General features: G+C 63.0%; 1 protein-coding gene across 3 annotated transcripts in view; it reads left to right on the top strand.

Moving 5' to 3' along the window:
* Window positions 1–23,207, top strand: part of DIS3L2 (DIS3 like 3'-5' exoribonuclease 2) — a 260,872-nt gene that overhangs the window by 230,619 nt on the left and 7,046 nt on the right. For all 3 annotated transcript variants that reach the window (XM_028509578.2, XM_036022709.1, XM_028509579.2), the window contains one exon: window positions 665–744. In XM_028509578.2, coding sequence (XP_028365379.1) covers window positions 665–744 — 80 coding nt within the window. The remainder of the gene's footprint in view (window positions 1–664; window positions 745–23,207) is intronic.

Here is a 23,207-nt window from a genome sequence, read left to right as displayed (position 1 = left end):
CATGTAGCTAAGAAGGTCATGCATTTTCTGCCTTGGCCTTCTCCCCACCGTCACTGCCCTGGGGGTAGCGAGCGCCGGCTTACCAGCCCTCCCTCAGCTCTGCAGCTCCTCCTGCACCAGGCCCTCTGCTCTCTGCCGAGGAGAGCCTTCTGCCCTCCCCGCCCCCTCCCCCAGGTCCAGGCAGCTCCCCCTTCCCTCATTCCCAGTCTAGGTCCACTCATTTACTTCTGGAGAAATGTGGGAGGTTTGCCCTGCTCCAGGGGACCTATTGTAACTGGAGGTCATGTATATTCATCCATTAGCTTATGTGATCATTGCCGCCCATCTCCTGTGCTGTGTATAGACTGTGAAAGAGGCCGCTTTCTGCAGCTGGTCACCGTTCGTTCCCCATCAGCCAGCTCAGGGTCGCAAAATAGGTGCTTCATAAGCAACAGGCGGCGTGCTGACTGAGCAGGTGGAGTCCCGGTAACAGTCCTTGCTGCAGCCGCTTCCCTGTGAGGCACGGGCTCTTCCCGGCGGTGGCTCGCCCGGGCGCTCCACAGCGCGTCAGCTGGGGGGGGTGTGATTTTGCTTCTTTTTTTTTTTTTCTTTTCATTTCAACTGTCACAATGGACAGAGCATTCTACCTAAAACTTACTCGTTTTTCTCTCTTCTCTTTGCTCAGCTGAAGCTTGCTTTCACCCTGGACCACGAGACCGGACTGCCGCAGGGCTGTTACATCTCCGAGTACCGCGACAGCAACAAGTAAGCCCCTCGGCGGGAGGAGCGTCACCCTGCCCTGTCCCGCGGGGGGAGCGCCTGTGGGCTTCCTTCCCCTGCGCTCCCCCTGCAAAGGGACCGGCAGGGAGGGAGTCCCAGTGTCTGTGACTGTCCCGGGAAATAGGTGGCAGGAGAGTATTTCTCCCGTGCCATCCCTTTGGGCCCTGAACAGAGAGCTCCAAGTGCCTGCAGGAGAGCAGTTGTGAGGTCCGTCCCAAAGCAGACCTCCCTGCCTGGGCTCCCGCTGTCCCCCAGCCCCGCCCCCACTTTGTCGTCCCCCGCCCCCCGCCCCGTGCCGGCTGACTGGGTTCGCCGTGGGACTTGGCTTGCGCTGCAGTTCTGTGGGACTGCACTGGAGCGTACGGGCTCTGTGGTGACCGTCCGCCTTGTGAATTTTGTGGTTGGAGATTTCTGGGTGCTCCTGGAGATTTGGCCCAGAGGCCTTCTGGGGAACACGGCAGCTGGCCTAGGTCCCTAGCCCCACCGTTCTCCCTGGCACCGCGCTTCCGGGACAGTGTGTTTTTGTCCCTGAGCTAGGAAAAGTGGCAGTGAGGGAGGCAGAGGGAGTACGCCCTGAGGATGGCAATAACGATGGCAGCGATCATGAATAATGACGACGGCCAGCACTGAGGACCTCTGCTGGGTGTCAGGCGCAGTCCTGGGACATTACCTGTCGCTGTCTGGTTTATCATCACTGACGACCGGAAGAGTCCCCTCGCAGCACAGGTGCTGCCGGAGCCGGCACTGGGGTTTGCTTTCGCTGCTGATGTGTTTGCAGAAGCCGAGGGTTAGGGGACTAGGTCACAGTCACTGGCCACAGCTGTGTGAGGCAGTGGCAGCATTATCGGCTGCCATGCCAGCTGGCTCCCTCTGGAAACCCCAGGCAGCGGCGAGAGTAGTCCCAGTGCAGACCGAGGACAGCACGCCTGGTCTGCACGTCTCAGTGTCCAGGCCTCTCCGTCTCACCCGGCGGAGGAGCTCAGCAGGCACACGCCGGCGGGGCTGTGCGTCAGCTGCCAGAAGAGAAACTCGTGTCTTTCCCAGGAACTCTCGCTCTGTTCGGGGTCGAGATGGTTCCTGGGTGCCTTCACGATCAAACCCCCCACGTGGGGTACTTTCAGGGCATCGCTGTTACCCGGGTGGTCATCTTTAGGGGGAGGTCCCGGCGAGCTCGTGTGCACCCTCAGCTCCCACCAGCCAGTCGTTTAGGAAAGGCTGGCTGCGCAACCTGAGCACCCCACTCCGCCTCCAGGTCAGCCTATCCTGCCCTCTCAGCTTCTTGTCACCCCCAGAGACGCGGGGCTGGACTCATCTGGGGTCCAGGGAGGGCAGGGACAATGGAGCGAGTGTCTGGGTGCCGAGGGCCGGCGAAGAGGAGAAACAGAAGCCGTGTGTTGCTTGGTGTGCCGCCCTGCCCGTCAGCGCCGCCCTGTGCTCCTGCTGCCCTGAGCCACCCTGTGCTCCTGCTGCCCTGAGCCACCCTGTGCTCCTGCTGCCCTGAGCCGCCCTGTGCTCCTGCTGCCCTGAGCCACCCTGTGCTCCTGCTGCCCTGAGAAAGAGCGGGCGGGGAAGGAGGGCCGGTGGGCGGGGCCTCGGGATCCGAGCAAGTTGTGGCCAGGCCGGTGGTGCACCCTCAAGCCCAAGCTGCTGGTTGGAGGAGCTTAGAAAGGAGCAGTGGGTGAGCCAAACTGCCACCTCCATCCTCCTAGTGGAATTCGGGTCTCAACGGTCCTCACCCCGCCTAGCGCCTCAGCAGGTCCCGGCAGCTCGGCTGGGAGTGTGGCCCAGACCTTCAGGGCAAGGTCTCTGAGCCCCTGGCTGCCCTGCCCCTCTCAGCGCAGGGTTGACACACACGTCTGTCCACAGTGGGGCAAGGGGGTACCAGGAGGTTCGCCGGGGTCCCCCACATCTCCCTCCCTGCCCCTCCTCTGGCCTGGCTTGTCACCCCAGGCAGCTCCCCGTGGTGACTCCTCCTCTTGCCTGCTGGCCCCTGGACACACACGCGCAGTCAAAGAACCCTGGAGCAGCCATCCCTGGCAGTCAGAGGGGCCCCTGCCGTGCTACCTCGGGCCTCCGGTGTCTCAGGCTCCGCCACCCCCTGAGTGCCAACGAGCTCCCCTCTGCGGCCGCCTCCCCCGCCGTCCTCTCTGGCCACAGAGGAACGCCACCACCAAACTCCGTGATGGTGCGGGCGTCTCCCCGTGTGTTTCCGACGGCCCTGCGGCGGGGGCTGCCCTGCAGGCCCTCTGTCCGGGGGCCTGCGGACTCAGTGGTGCATCCGTGCCAGCCTGGCTGCTTCCCCGGGCCTCTCTGTCCCCGCACTGCCGTCTGCCGGGGCGGCCCACTCCTCCCACTCGGCTCGGCCTCGGCCACCACTTTCTCCAGGCTTCTCAGGGCCACCCAGCGGCAAGTTTGCCCCGTGCCCTGGGGTCTTTGCCAGGGTGCTGAACCCCACATCTCAAGAAATTACCCCCAAATCAATGAACTGTTGCTCATCTGCTCTTATTTCCTGGTCCCCTTGATCAAGCCCCTCAATTAGCAACTAATCATTCTCACTCTTGGTGTAAAATCTTGTTCATCTCCTGTCAGGCCCTGCACGTCCCCGGCTGGGTCGTCCAGGCATTCGGCCCTCGTTAGGGGCCAGGCAGCTGCAAAGCAGGTTGGGGAGGCTCTCGACCACAGGGAGAGACTCCTGCGTGCCTTCTAGGACGAAGGGGCATTGCTAGCCTCCAGGGGGACAGTGGGGGACGGTCACTGTGCCCCGCTGGACACTGGCACGCCTCACAGTAACCAGCCAGCTCCACGGACCTGGGCCTCCCGGGCATTCGGATGCTTCGGTCATCACAGAGTGATCGAGGGCTCTTCCCCAGGTCCCCGCCAGTGACTCTTTGAGCAGCCGGGACCCTGCTTTGTGCCAGGGACCCTCCGGTCCCCACATACCCCTCCGAAGAGTGCCCCCTTCGCCCACCAGGTAGTGAGTGAGCCAGTCCCAGATTCCGCCTCACTGTCCGATTTCTCAGGTCTACTCCAGTGCTGCTTGCGGGAGCTCAGGCCTCCCGAGGAGCAGGCGCCAGGACGGGATGAGACGTGCAGGGGGGTGTGCTGAGGAGGGGGGCCTGTGGGGGGCGAAGGGAGGAGAAGGAAGCCGGGAGAGGGCCTCCAGACCCCCCACTGCCCCCGCTGCCCCCTGAGAGCGAAGGGTGCCTCTCCCGGCTCAGGAGAGGGGGAGCTTGAAACCAAGGAGAGGAGGGCTCCGGGGGGTATTAGAAGCAATGCAATTAGAGAGGCCGTGCAGAAGCGGCCTCGTGGGAGCGAGCCTGCCGCTGTAACGTGCGTGTTGCGTCGGCCCCTCGCCGTGCGGGTGCGAGCCCCCTGTTGCCCATCACGGCCCTCGCTGCTGGGCGTCGCCTGCCCGGGTTGCCGGGATCACGGCGGGGATCCGTGAGGGATGTGTTTCTCCGCCCTCCCCCCCACGTAGAGAGAGCATGGTGGCTCTTTGTTCCCTCTCGTCGCCTCACTCCATGCGGCGACAGTCATGATACCTTGGATGAGAAAAGGCTGCGCTCATTTGACTCAGTTTTGCCCACAGGAAGGGACAGAGAGAACGCTTCTGTAGAGCGTTTTGTGGAGAGGGCAGCGATTCCCGAGAGGTGCCCTGCCCGAGGCCAAGCTGTAAACTGGAAGTGGAGCCAGCAGCCTCTCCCGGGAGGCGGCCCTCACCACAGGACACTGAGGGAGCCGGCCTGGGACAGCTCCACAGAGCGATGCGCAGGGAGGGCCGCAAGGCCCGCGTCAGCGTGCTGCCTCCCGCACCCCTTGCATTGCCCTGGGGCTACAGCGACCCAGGCTCCCGCAGATGTCAGGTGGCCGGGGCAGGGAGGAGTTCTTCATCGGCTGTGTGCATCACACCCTCGCCCTGCTGCCGGGAGGAAGGGAGGGGCGGAGCCTGAAGCCCTGAGTCACGGCACTGGACCGCCCTCGGGAAAGGGTTCCCAAGCTGCCGGGTGAGGGTGCCGAGCCCTCTGTGGCCCTCACTGGCTCCTGGGCTCCTGCTGGCTTCCTAAGGCCAGGGCCGACCAGAGTGTGAAAACTCGGGGCAGCCCCGGCAGGAGGACGTGCTGGGTAGAAACCACTGCAGACACATGGGCGCACGGGCAGAGGTGCCCTGCTCTGAGTCTCTGCGAGTTTATGACTCGACGTCCACCCCGCCCTTTCCTCCGAGGTGCGCACCCAGGGAGCAGACTGGGCAGCAGCCTCGCCTCTGTGGAGCGCGTCTCTGAACGATGACGCACACAGACGGAAGCACACGAGCCGCGTGCACCCGGTGCACAGGGGGGCTGGAGTGAACGTGGCCTCGGGACTGTCCCCCGGATCGAGCAGCAAACATGTCAGCACTCTGGGAGCTCCCCTCCGTCTGCTCTCTCTCTCTCACCCCTGGGGAACCCGCCGTTTAACTTCAAACACTGCCACTGAGCTTCGCCTGGTTTTGCGCTTTACATGAATGGACGGTTCAGGCCGCTCCCTTTGTGTCGGACTGTTTTCTTCAGCACTGCGTGCGTGGGAAGTTCTCTGTTGCTCGTTGGGCGAAGGCCGCTCGTTTTCACTGCTGCAGGACTCCCCCGTGGGCACACGGAGTGGTGTGTGCGGCTTGCATTACCTCGGCCAGCACCGGGTTGTGTCCCGCCTGGAGCTCTTACAAAGCCGCTCGTACCTGCTTCTCCGTGCACGTGTGCACGTGCTCCTTCCTGAGCACGGAACCAGGGGTGAGACTGCCGGGTCACGGGGACGGTGTCCAGCTGCACGGGTGCTGCCGAGCCGCTCTGGCAAGGGCCGTGCCAGCGGCAGACCCCGCCTGCAGCGGGTGCGGCTTCGTGTTTCCTGGCCGTTCGTGCCGCAGAGCGCCTTTTCCGGTTCCGCGCCTGGGTTTGCACTGGGTTTCTGCTTTTCTTGTTCTTGACAGTTCTCTTCGTTCTGGATACGGGTCCTTTGTTGATTTTACCTGTCGCAAATATCCTCTACGTGGTAGCTTGCTGTTTTTACTCACTTGGGTGGTGTTTCGATGAACAGAAGTTCTTCGTTTCAATGTCATTCAGTGTATCAGATTTTTTCATTACAGTTAATTCTTCTTCTATCCCTGTGAATCCTGTATTAAGTCCCTTGAGAAACCTATATTAAAATCCTGAAGACATGTTTATATCAGTCAGGGTTTTCCAGAGACACAGGAACAGTCGGATATATATATACAGGGTCCGGCCCAAACGACACCCCTCTTTAACTACAAAATCTTTTGTTACAAAAATCATAAGCATGTAATTCTGTAACATAATAACATCACACCCAAGCACACCGTATGACATTTTAGGTGAAGTTTTCAAAGTAAAACTACAACTTATTACACCCACATCATTATTACCCTAGCCACCACACTCAGACAAGCCTTACTTCTGCCGGACCCCGTGTGTTGAGGAGCTTTGTCTTCGGGACGCGGCTCCTGCGGCTCCGGAGCCTGAGGAGTCCCACGCCGGGCGGGGAGGGCCGCCTGCCTGCCTGCCTGCCTGCGCCCACTGGCTCAAGTGCTCGTCGACACACCCCAAACACCCTCACAGACACACTCGAAAATAGTGTTTGATCTGGGCACTCCTGGCCAGTCTAGTCGACACATAAAATTACCCATCAAATTCTGCTTCATTATCTTCTACAAGCTCTGTTACATTACCTTTTACATTTTATGCCTCTAATCTACTCAGAGTCGGTTCTTGAATATGGTACAGCAAGTTTCTCTGTTTCCCGTATGGATATCTCATTGGCCCAGCACAGTGGTTAAAAAGGCTTGGCCACCAGTCCACAGCGCCGCCTGCGTCAAAAATGAGGCGCCCACGTGAGCACGGGGCTGTTGCTGTGCTGTGTGTCGTTTCACTGATTCTGCCGGTCTGTCCTCGTGCCAGTGCCACGCTGCCCTAATCCTGTGCCTCTCTTGAATGCCTGCGGTCCAGCAGGGCTGCACTTCCCGCCTCCCTCCTCTTCTCTGAAGGGCGCCTGAGCTATTCTGGGCCCTTTTGATTCCCACATAAATTTTAGAATCAGGTTGTCGGTCACCACACACATGCACCAAACTTTCTGGGACTTATATTGAAATTGCTGTGAATCTATAACTCAGTTTTAGAAAAATTGATACTTCTATGATAGTGAGTCTTGGACCATACAGACATGGCATATAACAGTCTTTCTGGAGGTCCTCTTTAATTTTTCTCAATAATGTTTTGTAATTTTCTAGGTAGAGGTCTTGCCCATCTTTCTTTAGACTACTCCTAGGCATTGGATATTTGTGATACTATTTTAGATGGTATTTATAAATTTCCTTTTCTCTTTATTGCCGACATATAGAAATATAACTTATTTCTATTGACCCTGTTTCCAGTGGCCTTGCTAAATGTATTTATCAAAGTCAAATAATTTATTGGTAGATCCTTTTTTATTTTCTGTATACCCAGTTATGGCATCTGCAAATAGTAACAGTTTTACTTTTTCCCCCCCTAGTTCTCACACCACGTATTTCTTTTTCGTGTCTTATTGCACTGTGCAGCATTTAATGGAAGTGATATCAGCAGGCATCCATGTCTTATTCCTGGCCTCAGTGAGAAGGGTTTTTACCACAAGCTTATTTTTAGGTGGTGAAAATTTACACTGGAAGTTTTGTTAGCACACACTTGATTTTGCTTGTCCCCAAAATGAGCTCTCACTTTGGGGATACTTTTAAGTTTGAAATGTAACAGTGATGGTTTGTAGGCGAGGAGCCAGGTGAATAGAATCAGTTTTTTATCTTACAGAAGAGGAGCTGGTGTTTATCACAAGACTGTGGCTCCTTATTTTAACCTTGTGAAGATTTTGCCCTGTCCGTTTTACAGAAGGATCTCCTGGCTGGTACAGCCGAGCAGGAAGTCAGGGAGATGTATTGGACCCAAAGCTCAGGCTGTTCTTACTGCGCCCCAGTTTCTTGGAAGGAGGTTGAATGTGTGGTCCCCAAGGTCACAAAATTATCACTTTTGTCTTCAATCTCCAAGAGAAAAGTTGTCAAACTGCTTCATAGGTGTATTTAACATCTTTTCCTTCCCCCTCCTTCAACCCTCTTTATATAACTGTCGTCTGCCCCATCCCATCTTTCTCGGATTTCCGTTGCCATGGAAGCAAACCTGGGCCGTTGTGAGCCTCACGGGAAAGGAGCCCTCCCGCCTCCCCGGGATCCCGAAGGGCTGCACCTGCAGCCCTCCTCAGCCACCTGGCGGAGCCACCCAGCAGGCCAGGCACAGGGTCCCCCCTAGTGTCTGCTGCCATGGGTGCTCTCGTCTGACGCCAGAGGGTGGGAGGGGTGACTGAGAGCTCCCCTCTGGTCAGGATGCCTGGGCCACGGCTCCTTATAACCTCCGCTGTCCCAGGTTGAGGATGGTGAATCCTGTGCAGGTACTCAGACTCTTGCCCTGCTGATATTCGGAGAGAAGGAGGAAGAGTACAGGGAGGGTAGAGACCCGAGCCCGAAGCCACCCAGCCGTGGGCTGCCCACGCGAGGATGTCCTTGTTATTCTCACACCCTCCTTTGCAGACCAAGTGACTTTCCAGGGATGACCCAAGAGATCTCCCTGCAACACAGAAAATTCTGGGATACCGGGAGCTCTGGAGACTAAACACTCGTGATTCTCAAAGACCTCATTAAAGAAAGTGTTTTCTTCGTTGATTGCACACAGGGTTGCATTAAGCACACACCTTTTTTCCTTCTTGAGTTCAATCTCTTGTGCAGTTCTGCCTCTTTCTTTCCTCACCTTTCTGCGGTGCCTGCAGTTCCCTTCACTCTAGGGGGGCCTCCTGGGGCTGCAGCGGCCCAGTGCGACTGGGCCCCTCTGCTGCTGTCTCCCAGATGTCGTCAGCACGTGGCAACATGCTCTGACCCACAAGGGAGGATGGGCAGGATTAGCATACTTGTTTCCTCTGTGCCTCTGCCTGCCACATGTGTACCTTTGTCAGAACTTCCTTGGCAGGAGCCGTGTCTCTTTTTCTGCCTCTCTGGGTGTCTGTCCATCCACAGGTTTGTATCCGGGAAGACTGCTCTTTGGCCCCTAAGGTCAGCTTTTGGAGCAGATGGCTCAACTGGGCAGTCTTCAACCCCAAGGGGCCGGCCCCTCTCCCCGCCTCCCAGATGAGGCTGCTGGTATCCAGGCCACTCCCCTGCTGGAGGGACAGGCCCGCTCAGCTCCCAGCAGGTGGACGAGTCTCTGGCCCCCTCCGTGCCGGCCTGTCACACCAGACACCAGGGCGTGTCCGGATACTTGGAGCAGCGAGCCCCTTTGCACAAACACCCTCTCTCGGGCCCCTGGGACACAGAGCCTGAGACACTCTCGGGGAGGGAGGGGAGCCCACACGGGAAACGGGCCACAGAATCACGTGTGCTGGCTCCGAGCCCGAAGAAAGGTGCCTATGGCCCTCGCCTCCTGCAGCTGCCTGGCCGGCAACCAGAACGTGCTTGGCGCTCCGCTCCTGGCTGTGCCGTCTGCGGGGAAGTGTTTCAGGTCTGTCTTCGCCGCCACTCCCCCGCCCTCCGGGGCATTGCGGCTTTTCTGGGTGGCTGGGCAGGAAGCCTCCGGAGCCGGGAGGAGTTGCTGCGCTTGATGACAGAGGCCATCCGTTGATCTAAATCACCTACCAGCTGCTTCATTTATTAGAGAGGAATCGGGCACAGCCACCCTCTCTTCTTGGCGCACTTCTCCGGCGGTCGGCACCCAGGTGAGCCGAGCCCTCGCGGGGGGACCCGGCAGGCACCGGCCCGTGGCCATGGGGTCAGGTGAGAGAGAGGCTGGGCTCGCGCAGCCGCTCTGACACCCAGCAGGGCACAGCCTAGCTGAGACACGGGACACGTGCCACCCCGCTGGGCCCTGCCTGCCCCAGGGACGTGCCCGGCGCGGCTGGGCCGGGCCCCAGGCAGAAGGTGAGGGACACGTGGTCTCCGCCCTCCACGGCCAGGATGGCCGGCGGGGGCCGGTGCCGAACGTGAGAGTGGGCTGGGGTGGCAGGGGAGGACTTGCTGTCATCACCGTGGGACTGAAGGGCCGTGGGGGCATGGAGGAGTGAGGCCCCCCACAGCCCTCTTCCGCAGCTCCCTCGCGCGCCGTCCGGTGGGCTGCGCTCCGCGTCTCACGCAGCGGGGGCCAGCCTCGGTCGGGTCGTTGGTCCGGCCCTCACCCCTCACCCCTCACGTTGGAGCGTCTGGAGCCTCAGGGAAGCAGCTGCCCTGCAGAGCCACATTTCCACCTGGAAGAGGGCGCGTCCTCCCACGCACCGGGACTTTTCACGTAGACACCTACTGTTCGCTGTGGTAGTGTCAGCTGGACGAAGCACGGCCCCTCTGAGGACGCGGGGTTGGTTGTTCGCGGCGTTTAGGCCGTGGCACCTGGGACTTCCCTTGTGGGCCGCTGCGCCACGCAGCGGCCTCTGCACCACCCACACCGAGCGCCCCACGCCGCCCACCCGGTGTCTTCAGTCGACTTCACGAGGCCCCGCCCCACCTGCCCATGGCCCCCTCACGGTCCCTTGTCACTTCCCCAGAGTCGTGCAGAAGGAGCTGACGGCGCCCTCGCTGGGCCGGTGCGAGGGAGGCCCCGGGGGTGCCAGGTCAGGCAGAAAGCCCCGTGGGGGGTCAGACCGGCTGGAGAAGAGAGGAGGCTCCGAGTGACTCCCCTGTGAGCCCCGTCAGCGCCCGGCTCCCACGCCCGGGTGGCTGCCCCGGTCTCTGTCGCTGGGTTCCGGGCCCCGCCCTGCGGTTCAGGTGCCCCAGGCTGCGTGCAGCTGGGCTCCAGACACGTGAGACGAGGCCGCGCTTTTTAAACCGACTCTTGAACTGAATTGCTCCGTGCACCCGTCATGTTAGAAGGTCCCCCTGAGTTCTGAGCAGCCCTCTGTGGAATCTAGATCTGTTCCCCTCGTTAGCCGTCAGGGTAGACCGAAGAAAGACCAGTCAGCTTGTTGCCATCCTCGAGTCGTGAATATTCTAAGAGACCGTCGGATCTTCGGATCCTGTTCTTGAGGCCGAAGGCACCCTTCCGCCCGTAGGCCTTCCCCGTGGTCCGCGCCATCGGACGTCACTCCTGTGCTGTCCATCTGCCCTCAGCCCCCCCCAGGACCCCCGAGGGCCCTGAGAGCCAGGCTCCGTCACTGGCCTCGCGGAAACGTCGCTATGGGTAAGGGGGGGGGGGGGGGCGGGGGCGAGCGTGAAGCCACGCTGCTTAGACCACCCGAGGGCTCCGCTGCCCGAGGCACGGAGGACACCTCGGGGGAGTCGGGACACAACGCCGCAGGAGAGCCAGCTCCTGACTCGAAGGAAAGTCTGCTGGGGGGGGGGGGGTGAGTGCGTGCCCGTCTTCTGAGCCCCTGTGCCCGGGCAACGGTGGCGTCTCTGGCCCAGCCCCAGCGCAGTGCCCGGCCTGCCCGGCAGGTGCTGGCTGAGCGGCTCCAGGGAGCAAGCTGCCTCTGCTCTTATCCCCTCGTGGTCTGTAGTCCTAACGTTTTTCTGTTTTTAATAACATGAGACTCTCGTCACCCTAAGGCTTTCATAATTATAATCACGAATATGTGTGGGATACATGACACCATGCCGGGCCCAGAGATAAGGGTTCTCCACGGGTCCCTCCCTTCATCCTGACGGACGAGCCAGCGGGTAGGTGGTGGAGGTGGAGCGGCTAACCGGCCGCGGTCGTCCAGGCAGCGCGTGCTGGACAACTCCCCACCTTTCCCTCGCGGGAGTAAGCCAGCACACAGGGGGTCCCCGAGGGAGAGCCGTCTCCTGCCCTCCTTGTCGGTCCTCCCCCCAGGCCAGGCCTGTGGGGGACCCAAGGCCAGTGCTGCTCGGAGCCCCGGTGGAGCTGGGCTGCGGCAGGGAGCCACCAGAGGCACGTCCCGGGCGGCGTGTTTCCTGCTGTCAGACTTAGAGGGTGGCCCCCGGGAGCTCCTCCGTGCGAGCGAGGAAGGGCCCGCAGGAGGGCTGCCCACGTGCTCTGGGGGTCAGAGGGCCAGCGGCCGGTGTCGTCAGCACTGACCAACCGAGACCCGTTCCTTTGCTCGCCCGGCACACCTTATTGGATGCCCGCTTGTGCCCGTGCTGCCGAGTGTGGGTGACGAGACAGGCCCCCTGCCCTGCGGCGCTCAGCCCGCTGGGGAGGACGTGCGTGAAACAGCATTTGTGGGGTGACGAGGGCCGTGGCGGAGGCGTGCAAGGGATGCGGGGATCCGGCTCCCAGGGACGTGCCCGCTGCACCTGGGGAAGCCCGTGCCGCTCGATGCCTGTGTGCTGGTTGGCTGTCTCCCCTCGCTGGGGAGTCGGCGTGGGAGTCCCACCCCGCCCAGGGGAGGCAAGTGCTCTCTGGCAGGTGGCAGGGTGGGTGCAGGGGGCAGAAGCTAGGAGAGAGGAGGCGGGCCGGGCCTGGCGAGCTGAGCTCCGCGTTGAGGGCTGGCTCGTAGGGCCCTGCGTTCTATGGTGCCAGGCTTTGTTGGAGTAGAGCGACCCGCTGAGGACCATGGATGGAAGGAGAATGGTTCTCTCCACCCCAGCCCTGACCACCTCTCCCTAAAACTCCAGGAGCGGTATCCCAGATACCGCTTCCATGCGCACACCTGTGTGCCACGGCCACGTCTGTCTCAGCACGCCTCGTGCCGGGGTGTTGGGCACAGCTTGCCTCAGCCCTCCGCAGGGAGCGCCCTGCTACCGTCACATGGCCGCTGCAGCCGCTCCCAGGCAGAGGGGCAGCACCCGGCTCCGTGTGAGGCTGGCAGCGGATGCTGCTGAGCTGCACGCTGCCTGTGAGAGGACGTCCTGGCGAAACCAGTGACTCGGCCTCTCTCTCCACTGTTGCACACGCCCATTTGGCAGTAACCCCTCTGGCACCCAGATGCATCATGTGCGGAACTGGGCTTGCGGGTCACACAGACCGGCTGGTGCAGGGACTGGCAGAGGCACCATTGAGGGGAGCACATCACTCCCCCCACCCACCGCGGTGACTTCGTGGGAGCCACGAGAGGCCAGATCGAGGGCAGACAGCTGCAGCCAGGGGCCCAGAGGGCCCAGCAGGGCGTCAGGCAGGGCCACCACCCGGGTTGGGGCAGCCAGGCTGAGGCCAGAGAGCCCTGGGGGCTGTGGCCTCCGCCAAGAAGAGCGATGCCCACCTGAGGGCGACCTGGGTAGAACCAACCAGTCCTCCCGTCATGGATGGCTACCCAGCCCTGGCCTGAGTTACCTGCGCAGGCCTTTGCTGATGCAGAAATCCGGTCAGTGTCCAGGTGCCCAGCTTTCCTAAAGCATCTCTAAGTCAAGGATAAACAGGACTCCCCTCTGCATCCTGGGCTGCCCTAAAAGATGAACTGGGAGCCGCTGTTCAGGGAAGCGGGATGGTGGGGTCCAGTCAGGCATTGGCATTCACTGGCCTTGCAGTCGGGCTTGCATCGACTCGGCTCACCTGGAGGGGTGGAGGGCCTAATCCAGGTGGCTCTGGCCTTGGGTCTAAGGTGGAGAGGAGGGGGGCACCCTGCAAGGGCTGCGTCTTCACACAGCCCGAGTCTGGGGGCTTTCACCGGCCAGAGGCCCAGGGGTAGAGATGGGGTGACACCAGCAGTGCCCCTTTCTGTGTGCCTTGGTGTCCCCTGGACGTTGGCTGTGTGCGTGTCTGGGCAGGGACACGACAGTGTTGGGGAGCCCGAGGCTCCGGGTGGAGACATACCCATTTCAACCACTCTGACCCTGGTCCATACAACTGTGGGGCAGGGCTTTACCATGCGGCCGAGGAAGAGCGGGGCCGGACTCGGCACACTGCATCGCGGTGGGCGATGAGACGCGTGTTGGCTCAGCGGAAGGCAGCCGAGGAAGAGAGCTTTTTCACAGTCAGCTGGGTTCCGTGTTTGCTGTGGGGTGGGCTGCCCTTGGACAAGAGTGCCCATGGATCAGGTGGCCCACAGATGAGCCCCGGCACACCTGTCTCCTGTGTGGGATAGAAGCGGTAACCTCCCACAGGCGAGTAGGAGTTTCACGCGAGCAGCCTCAGTGAGTCCCACGAGGCTGGCCGGAGTTCCATCCCCGAGTTCTGTGTGTGCCCGCCTCCCAGCAGGAGTGAGCTGAGAGGAGCTGCGGCCCCCAACCGCCACTCCGAGGCCCCGGCCCCAGAAACAGGCCCCACTCTCCCCTCAGCGTTTCCTGTGGTGACCAAGCACATGGTGTCTCCCAAACTCCTCTTTGCTCTTGAGCGCTTCATCAGCACCTCCACGTGCCCTTGGCCCTGGGGTGCAGAGGTGAGCGAGGCCGGCTCCCCAGACAGGAGAACTGGCAACCCCGTGATGAGCTCTGGTCCTGAGCAGGGCCTTGAAGACAGCGTGGCTGTGCGGAGAAGGTGGGCGAGGGGGTGGAGGCAGAGGGAGCAGAGCGGGAGCCCCGGGAGGGAATCCCGGAGAGCCTGCGTGCCCGTCAGCCCAGAGGAGGCCCAGGGTGTGGAGGTGCCAGCGTCCCCATGGCTTGCTGGGAGAGCTGGGCCGAGGGCAGGAGCTGGCCGGCAGGAGCCTGCGGGGCCGAGGGAGCTGCAGCCCTGGATGCCAGAAGCCTCGTGCCTAGTGCAGAGAGCCTCCGCAGGCCTTGCGGCCTCAGCCAGCCCCCTCCCGGAGCCCTGCAGCCTCTGCAGGGCTCAGCTGCCGGGGTGGGGGAAGACATGGAGACGCGGGTTCCCTCCTTATGGCCAAGGAGCCACTGTGTAGCTCAAGAACTCAGATTCCTGTTTTGCCCAGTCCAGAAAACCCTATTCTCCTGGACACGGCGCCTTTCCCTCCACTTGCACCAGAGAGGCCTGGGCCTCAGCTCCCCTGGCGGACCCTCCCCCGGCGCCCCCGTAGGCTGGCAGGCCCCAGAACACAGCCCAGCCGCGGTCTGGTTAGGCAGCCCGTGTGCTCACCGCCCTTGGCCTCCCAGACACTCAGTGTCCCTCTGTGCAGGCCAGGCCCAGCACGGCTTTCCCTGGGCAGGCCTTTTGTGGGGGCTCTGTGAGGTGCCGCACAGACAGCCCGGCCCGAGCCCCCCAGCTCTCCTTCCCCCCTTGCAGCGTTAGTGGCCATGTGCCTGGGGTGGGGGCCCTGCTCAGTGGGAGCTGCACCCAGCGCCGTGGGGCCAGGGGTGTCCTCGGGAAGGCGAGCAAAGCATGCTCCAATTTGCAAAAACCAAGCGGCTTGAGTTCCCAGGAGCACGGGTCTCGTCCTCCCTTATCTAGCTGTCTTTTGGGGCGGGGGATGCGTGTGTGAGAGAGAGAACAAACACCTGCGTACTCCTGCCCACCCTTCTCCTCTGTCCTGACGCCCAAAGCCTAGCTTTAACATCAGACTGATCCCTCCCAGCGTCAGTGGTGACCTAGCTGGCCCCGCGGAGCTTGTGCACAGTGACAGAACCCGCCCCCCTGGTTGGGCTGGAATGTGAAAGAGACCCGTGGTCCCAGAGTCGAAGCCGGGCAGCAAAGCTGTTGGGGGCCCCACGGCGGCTCCCAGAGATGGCTGGGCCTCCGTGCGTCCTGGCCACGCCTCCTCTGGACAGCGGCTCTGATTCCAGTTGGACAGCGGCAAGAAGTGGGGAGAGGCATGTGTGTCAACACCCTGGCCGAGCCAGCCAGCCCCGGTTGCCCAGCTCTGCGAGGCCGCACAGCAGGAGCTGCCACCTGGTTCTGCTTAGGGGGAGCTCTCTGCCATGAGCGAGTCCGGGCGCTGCTGCGTGCAGGCCTGCCGTGTGCCTGCCCCCCGAGCAAGCCCTGAACCTGGGGCAGGCGGCGAGGCTGCTCTTTACGCTGACGAAGGGCTTTCTGCCTGTCCACCCGGCTCCTCGGCGAGCCCCCCCCCCCCCCCCCCCCCCCGCCTACCGCAGCCGCTGGGCCTCCCTTTGGCAGGGCCTGAGGGCCCGTGCTCTGGAGGCCTAGCCTCTGGAGACTTCCTTACGAGCTAGAAAAACAAGCAGCTGAGCCGTTCCTTGCTGCAGCTGGGCCCCGCCTGCCGAACCTATAGAAAGGCCTGGAGTGGGTTCAGCCTCCCAGAAGAGGAAACCTGGCTCCAGCCTCACCCACAGGGCCTGTTATGTCTGGCTGCAGAGGCCTTCTCCTCTGGGGTTTTCCATGCCTGTGAGCGAGGCCCCATTCATTTCCCTGCGGTTTCGTGGGAATGTCCAAAACGCTCAGCAGGTTGCAGCGAGCCCCGGAGGAGAGGGGTCAGCAAGAGGCTCGAGCTCTGACGTGTGGGCAGCCCTGGGGCTGCAGCACCCTCCACTCAGATGCTGGACGTGGGGTGCCCAGTCGGCCGTGGGTGGGCGCCCATCACGCAGCCTGCTGCACTTCCTCCCGAGGGCCCCCCACCCACCCTGGCCTAGCTCCTCTGCCTGCAGCTCCCTCTCTCCAGGCCCCTGCTTTCCAGCTCCCAGGCCACCAGCCCCACCCTGGCCTGGCCTGGCCTGGGAGGGAGCTGCCACAGGGAGCTCCAGCTGCTCAGCCCGGCAGCTCCCACTCCAGTGCTCCTCAGCCGCTGCCTCCCATCGTGCCCTGGCGCCCGGGCCCTTGCAGCTTTCCGCCACACGACACTCAGCTCGGGGCGAGGCGGTGCCCAGCGGGGAAGCGTGCCCTTAGAGCAGACGGACCTGAGACCGGCTGGGAGCCGCTCTCGTCCGACGTCCCGGGCAGCAGAGCTCACGCAGAGCTAACCGAACGATCCCCGTGAGTGGCCCAGTGCCCTTTGCACGAGACACCCACAGACCGAGCTGTGACGAGCGCCCTGAGGGCTGAGGGCAGCAAAGGCCCCCTCCGTCTCTCACTCGGCTCTGGTCTCTGAAAATGGATGTGTTTTCAGGTTTGGGCAGCGGCCATGCCACTGCCCTGGCTGCCCGGCTGCCCGGCCGCTTCCAAAGCCACTTTCTGAGTGTTCTGAGCATGGGAGGGTGGGGCCGGTTCCTCCTCTGGTCCAGCTGGTAAAGTGGGTCTGGAGGCGGAACATCCTCGGGGCCCAGCGTCTCTGGCCAGGCGGGGTTGAGAGGGTAGAGGCAGAGGAGCCGAGGGCCCTGAGCAGGCGCCACCCCGGGCTGAGGAGAGACCAAGGCCCCCAGGTCTGCCCGGGAGGCGGCCCTTCCCCGAGAGCCCCTTCCCCCTGCAGTGCGGGCTGGCCGCACGCTCAGCCCCAGGCTCTTCCTCGCTCACATTGGCTCCTCAGCCCCTGGGAGCACGTTCGGACCTTCCCAATGCAGGCAGCAGCGACCAGAAAACAGCAATAACTCCTGCTGAGTCCACCAGCAGACGTACTGGGGTTGTCTGCCCTCGCCGGCCTCGCTGGCTCTGCAGTCTTCAGGTTTCTGAATCCACTTCCCCAGCCCCGCGGCCATCGAGACTGGGAGCTCCTGCCTGCCAAACCCGTGGGTCTGCAGGCCCCTCCCCCTCCTCAGGACAGCATGGGCCCGCGGACACCCTGCAGGTGCAGCTCGGCCTCATTCACTCCCCTCGAGCCGCTCCGCGTCGTGGCCGCTGCCTCGCGCTCTGAGCCCCTCCTGCTGACCCTGCGTGTGTCTCTGCCCTCCCGCTGCCCCTGGCTGCCGCTTGGCGGCCCTCAGACTCTGCAGCTTCCACCCCAACCGCACCTGGGCTCCGGTCCCTGGGTCCCACCCTGCCTGGGTTCTTCTCCTTCACGTCCATCCAGGGTTCTACACCCGGGCCCCGCTCCCATGGAGTTCCCACTGCACAGCCCTCCTCTGCCCTCAGTGCCGCTTCTTCCAGACAGGCCTGCTGCTGGGGGGTTGGGGATTGGGGGCACCTTCACACTTTTACTGTTTCATCCCTCTGTGCAAAGGATTGCCATCTCTTGGAATTGACCTTGCATTTCTGGACATATGTCCTCCCACGGCTGAGGCTCTCTGGTGGCGGCAGGGCCCAGCACGCCGCGGATGCAGTGGGCCTCGGAGTCCCACAGCCCCGGTCCTGAGTCCCAGCTGCTGCTCGGGGAGGAGTGGGGCTTGTGCCCACGCGCAGAAAGGGATTCAGAAGGTCCCCCGGGCCTGCAAGAGGGTTGAATGGGCTGCACCTACATGTGGTGTCGTCTGTCACAGGGGCTCGCTTACAGGGCGCCTTGTCCCTCACCCGCGGCCCTGGCCCGCAGCGGCAGCTCGGGGCGGTCTGAGGGTGAGTGAGAGAACAGAAAGAAGCAGGGAGCTCCGGGCGGGGGGTAGGGCAGTCTGGCCTGTTTCGAGTGACAACGCTGCCGGCTTGCTGTGGGCGCCCTGAGCGAGGGGGAAGCGGGGAGCGGGCTGTGGCTTCTCTCCGGCCTTGTTCGGGGATGGCCTCAGTCACGCTCTTTTCTTGGGCAGAGCGTTACACCAATGACAGCCTCTGGCGGTGAGCACAAGGAGTCAGGAGGGTATGTGTGAGGACCGTGTGCCCGAGCAGAAAGGGGCGCGGTGGCAGGGACCTAGCCTTCCCCACTCCCAGTGTGCCCCGTCCTGTGACTGCTTCCTTCTGCACGGACTCACCGGGAGCCTGCGCGTGCCAGGCCTTGCTGGGGGAGCAGGGCAGGCAGCCCACGGTCAGAGGGGCAGTCGCAGTAGTGTGGGCTGAGTGCCAGCCAGTGCAGGCTGGGCATCTCGTGCCGCCTACGCAGAGGAGGGGACGTCTGAGACAGGGAGACAGGAGAGGCATGGCCCGGGACTCCAGGCTAAGGGGACAGCAGTGCAAAGAGCCGTGAGAATTCAGGATGGTCCAAGTGTGAGGGCTGGGGGCAGGGAGCAGGGAGAGGCGGTTCCGGGCATGACAACAGCTTGGTCAACCTCATTGACCAGGAGGTGGGACTGTCTTGAGGGCAGTGGTGGCCGCTGAAGGCCTTCAAGCAAGAGAGGAAAGTGACCAGATTGGCCCTCAAGAAAGAATACACCGCTCTGGGGTGAAGGGCAAGACGGAGCAGGCGCAACTAGAAGTAGGGAGTCCTGCCTGTTGGTGAGAGATGGAGGCCTGGACCCAGGGTGGGGGTGTCACTGTGGTGGGAGGGCTGCAGAAGCCCTGAAGCCTCTTGCCGTGTCCAGCCCAAACCCTGGGGCTGCCCAGCTCAGTCACGTCCACAGAATGCGTAATCATGTTGTCATATTTGATTAAGGCCAGGCACTTGCATATTGCATCCCATTTTTCGTGTAAACTGAGATTCGGAGCGGTTAAGAAATTGATCTGAAATTGCACAGCTAGGGAGCAGTAAAGCTGGGGTTCAGGGAACACCGCTGAGCTGGTAAGCGGCCTCCCCTCTGCAGGCAGCGTGGCCTGAGCGAGGAAGAAGGGTCGGGGTGGGGGGTGGTGAGGGCAGGAGCCTCGACCAGAGCAGGCCTTGTGCAGCCACAGACACAAAACAGAGCCCCGGCCTTCCAGACGAGCCGAGGGGCGCCTGGTCCAGGTCCTTGACAGGCGTGGACTGGCAGCACAGACAGGTGAGCACAGACAGGAGGTGCTCAGTCACCGGTGAGCAGCAGGTGCTGCGCCCAGCACCTCCTCCCTGTACAGTCATGATGCAGGGCACGCTGGCGTCTCAAAGGCACAGCAGTGTCCGTAGTAAAAATGTCCAGTAGAATTACCTCCAGCACTGCCTATGTGTTTACGCCTTATTCTTTCAGTGGCAGTAACACCTCTGAGCAGTGTCCATCTGGGCCCAATGGGCGTTGTTGTGGGAGGGGTACGTGCACTTGTGTGGGGGTCGCTGGTGGTCTCACCTGGCGTCCGCCATAGCAGGTGAGGGACCCTGGCACCTCTGGGCTGGCTCAGCCCCTCCCTGAAGTGAAGAAGCCTTGCACCGGCCCTCCTGCCTCTGCCTCCAGCACCTGGAGGCCCAGAGCGCAGGCAGGCAGGGTGCCGTGAGGGAGCACGCGGCCCGCGGCTGGCCGTGCAACTGTCCGTCACCGCGGAGCCCGCCCCAGACCTCCGGCGCAGCGGACCCCCGGTGGCACTGGCTCCAGATGCTCAGCAGATGCCAGGCGTGGGACCGAGGCCTTGTCTCCGAGGGCTTGGCTCGCTGTTCTGGAAGGTAGTCCTGGCTGCCGGCCACTCCGGAGCCCCTGCCTAGAGCAGTTGTCAGGCAGTTGCTGAGTTCCTGCTCCGCTCCCCCCCTCCCCAGCAGGACGATGATCTCATGTGTCTGCTACGCCGGGGGTGGGGGGCTGTCGGGGGAGGGTCGCCGTCCGAGGCCAGGGCAGCACGCAGGCTCCCACCCCCTCGGGTCCCCAGACCCCCGTGCGCAGCTCGATCTCAGAGGGGCACCCCACCCACCCAGAGCCGCTTGGGCGCTGACTGAGGCCTGGCTGGGGGCCAGCGCCTGTGCACTGCCCCCAGAGGAGCGAGGCCACAGGGTGAAACAGTGCTTGCTTGCTCTCAGGGGGGCCCCTGTCGGAGCTGCTCTCCTGACCCCCCTGCGGTTCGCTTGCCCTGGCTGAGCGCAGCCCTCCGGCTCCGGGGAAGGAGGAAGCACTGAGTGGGGAGCCCGGAGACCCCGGCCTCGGGCTGCGGGGCTGCCGCTCGGACACTGAGGCTCCTCTCTCCTGCCCAGAAGTTCCTGGGTTCTAAGCTGCTCCTGCCACGTCCCAGGTCCCTCGGAAGGAAGACAGTGGGGGCCCCCTGCTGGTCCTCCCGGCAAACCGGCCTGCAGGCCTGTCGACGTGGTGAGAGGGGCCTCGGCTGGCCCCAGAGGAGAGCTGGGACGCTCACCCCGCCCCCCGCCCCTGCTCAGCTCTGCCTCCCAAGGGGCCCGGCCAGGTTGCTGACGGTGAATCCTGAGCTCTGCAGTCTGGTTGCTGGCTGCTTGGCTTTTCCTTGGCCCTCCTGTCCCCGAGCTCCGTGGGGACCCAGTCCTGTCTGCACTGTGCCCCTCCTGCAGGGCGCTCCAGGGCCCGCCCCGGGCCCCAGGCTCACACGCTGCCAGGGTCTCTAGCACCACCCCCCCACCTGCCGGTGCAAGGAGGTGTTGAGGACAGGTTGTGGGGAAATGGCCTGTGCAGCCCTCTGAGAACACTGGCCCGGCTCAGGGAGTCGGGCTCGGGGCTGCGCTGCCTCCCGGGTTGGTGACACCGGCGTGTTTCTGGGACGAGCGCTCAGTATCAGCAGGCGGATTCGGAGGGGGGTCCGCAGGCTGCCCTCCCAGGCCCTGCCGCCCTGTGCAAGGGAGAGGTGAGACACACAGGGGAACCGGAGCCTCCCGAAGGCACCTGGGGAGGGGCCTGTCCAAGGTCAGCCTCCGCGTCCAAAGCTGCACCAGACTTGGCTCTCAAGGTCGGTAAGAGCACGCTTGTTTTTCTCTCACCAGCCCCAGACAGCTCGCAGCACTAAACCAGCCGTCCAGGGGGACAGATAGTGGGGCCACTGGAGAAGCTGCTGGACTGGGGTCTGTTGTCAGTGCCTGGGGCCCTGGGCGTGGGCCCCCCCTCCCACCCCTTTTCTACCCTTCTCCTCTCCTGAGACCCTGAGAGGTGAGGCAGGAACCGGGAGCGGGAACGTGGCTCGGCCCGGGGAGGCTGCCCAAGCATTCCGTTCCTCTGACCAAGCAGGGTGGGGGGGGACGGGCAGAAGCCACCGTCCGGCTCAGCCGGGCTACTTAGCCCTGCCGCCTGACCACAGCCCTGTTGTGGCGTTGTGCTGCCCCCTGCTGGCCACGCTGGCAAAACGCAGCCCAGGGTCTTCACCCTGGCCTGCCGCTGGGCTGGAGACTGGGGGGGCTCTGAGAAACACGTGTACCCCCACCCCCAGGGATTCTGGGACTGCGCAGGGAGACAGGTCTAGACCTGCCTGGCACACAGTCACGTTTGCTGAGTGAACACACGAATGAATGGCCGTATGCGTCTGAAGCATGTGGGTGGCGATGGCCTGCAACGCCTGACTGAGAGCAGGCGATGCATCGAGCCGGACACTCGTGGGCCGGGAACTGAGACTCCTCCGGGCTGACAGGCGCTGAGAAAGGAAACCAACCACGAAGAGTTAGATGATGCTAGCCCATGACGCAGGTGACCCCAGAGCAGCCCGGGCCTCCGGGAAGGCCCGGGGAGTGGGGGAGAGGTGGCAGGGTGGGAGTCCCAGAGCACTCTGGGGAGACCCCAGGCGGCCAGTGGGCGTGGAGGGGAGGGCAAGTGGGGAGAGAGCGCCCCTCCCGTCTTGAGGCTCAGGGCTGGGCGGGCACAGCGTCGGCCCTTGTTCCGGAGGCCTCCGCAGCCGCTCTGGGAGACGGGCACTGCTGCTCAGTGCTCCTGAGCAGGAGGGGTGGGGGGGCCTGTGACCCCCTCAGGGTCCTGCAGCAAGAGCCCGTGGAACCAGGTCCAGACCTCGTCTTGGGGGGTTTTTGGTGGTCGGGTTCAGGGGCTTGAACTCGAGGGTTTTCCAATAGGAAGTGCTGTGCTCAAGGGCAGGTGTGGGGAGGGCAAGGGTCTGGATGGCCACTTCAGAGGCTCTTAGGGCATCCTGGTGGGAACAAAGAAACTCCTCATTCCCGCTTCCTGCAAGGTGCTCGGGCCAGCAGAGGCCCAGGCTGTCCCTGCCCCGCAGTGGGCCGTGCAAAGCAGTCCTGTAGAGGAGGGGCTGGGGTGTGGGGCTTGTAGGGAGGGCTTCTGGGAGAGGTAGTTGCGCCGTGGGGACAGCGTGGCAGAGCCGTGCTTCTGCTGAGGCAGGCCCGGTGTCGGGGGAGGAGGGGCCCCGCACACGGAGCTCTCGCTCTCTACCCCACTGCCCACTGCACCCCCCCGGCTGCTTCTCTTTGCAGGGGCTTGGCGAGCTGACCGGGCCGACCCTGCAGCTCCACCCACACCTCTAGGAAGGGAAGTTCGTGCCGGGCGTCAGGCCGCTCCCTGGCCTGCTGGAACTTCCTCCCTGCCCTCTCCTGCCCTCGCAGGAGAAGCACGGGCTGGGCATGCCGCCTGGGGTTCCGATTAAGGCAGGGGAGAGTCGTTCCTGTCCTGGGCAAGGCGCTCTCTCCCCACTCAGGGTACCCCGGCCACCACGGCACCAAAACGCGCCTGAGGCCCCCCAGAGGCTCAGCCTTGTGCATGCGTGTGACCCATGGAGCCCCAGGCCGGGCAGCGACACGTGGCTGCCCCAGGTTGCACTGGGGGGGGTCACTGACCCCAGGCCTCTGAGGTCCAGCCTCCCACTTGGCCCGTCGCCTCAGCTCCGGCCCCTTCCTCCATCTGCCATCGGCCCTCCTCCCCCAGGTCCCTGGCGAGCCGCATCCATTTGTACATATTGGTGACTCTGATACACACGAGTGAGGCAAAGCCAGAGCGCCAACCCCTAAGAGACTGACCGTCTGGGGCTGGAACACCCCAGCGGCACCTTGGCCTCGTCCCACGATGTGGGTTTCCTCCTGCTGTTTGGGACGCTCCCGCTCAGCCACAGAACCTCTCGTGCCCCGGGGGG

The sequence above is a fragment of the Phyllostomus discolor genome, chromosome 4 (assembly GCF_004126475.2).
Source record: "Phyllostomus discolor isolate MPI-MPIP mPhyDis1 chromosome 4, mPhyDis1.pri.v3, whole genome shotgun sequence".
In the NCBI taxonomy this organism is placed as follows: domain Eukaryota; kingdom Metazoa; phylum Chordata; class Mammalia; order Chiroptera; family Phyllostomidae; genus Phyllostomus; species Phyllostomus discolor.
Note: the sequence above shows the minus strand (reverse complement) of the source record. Positions and strands in the feature narration are given on the sequence as shown.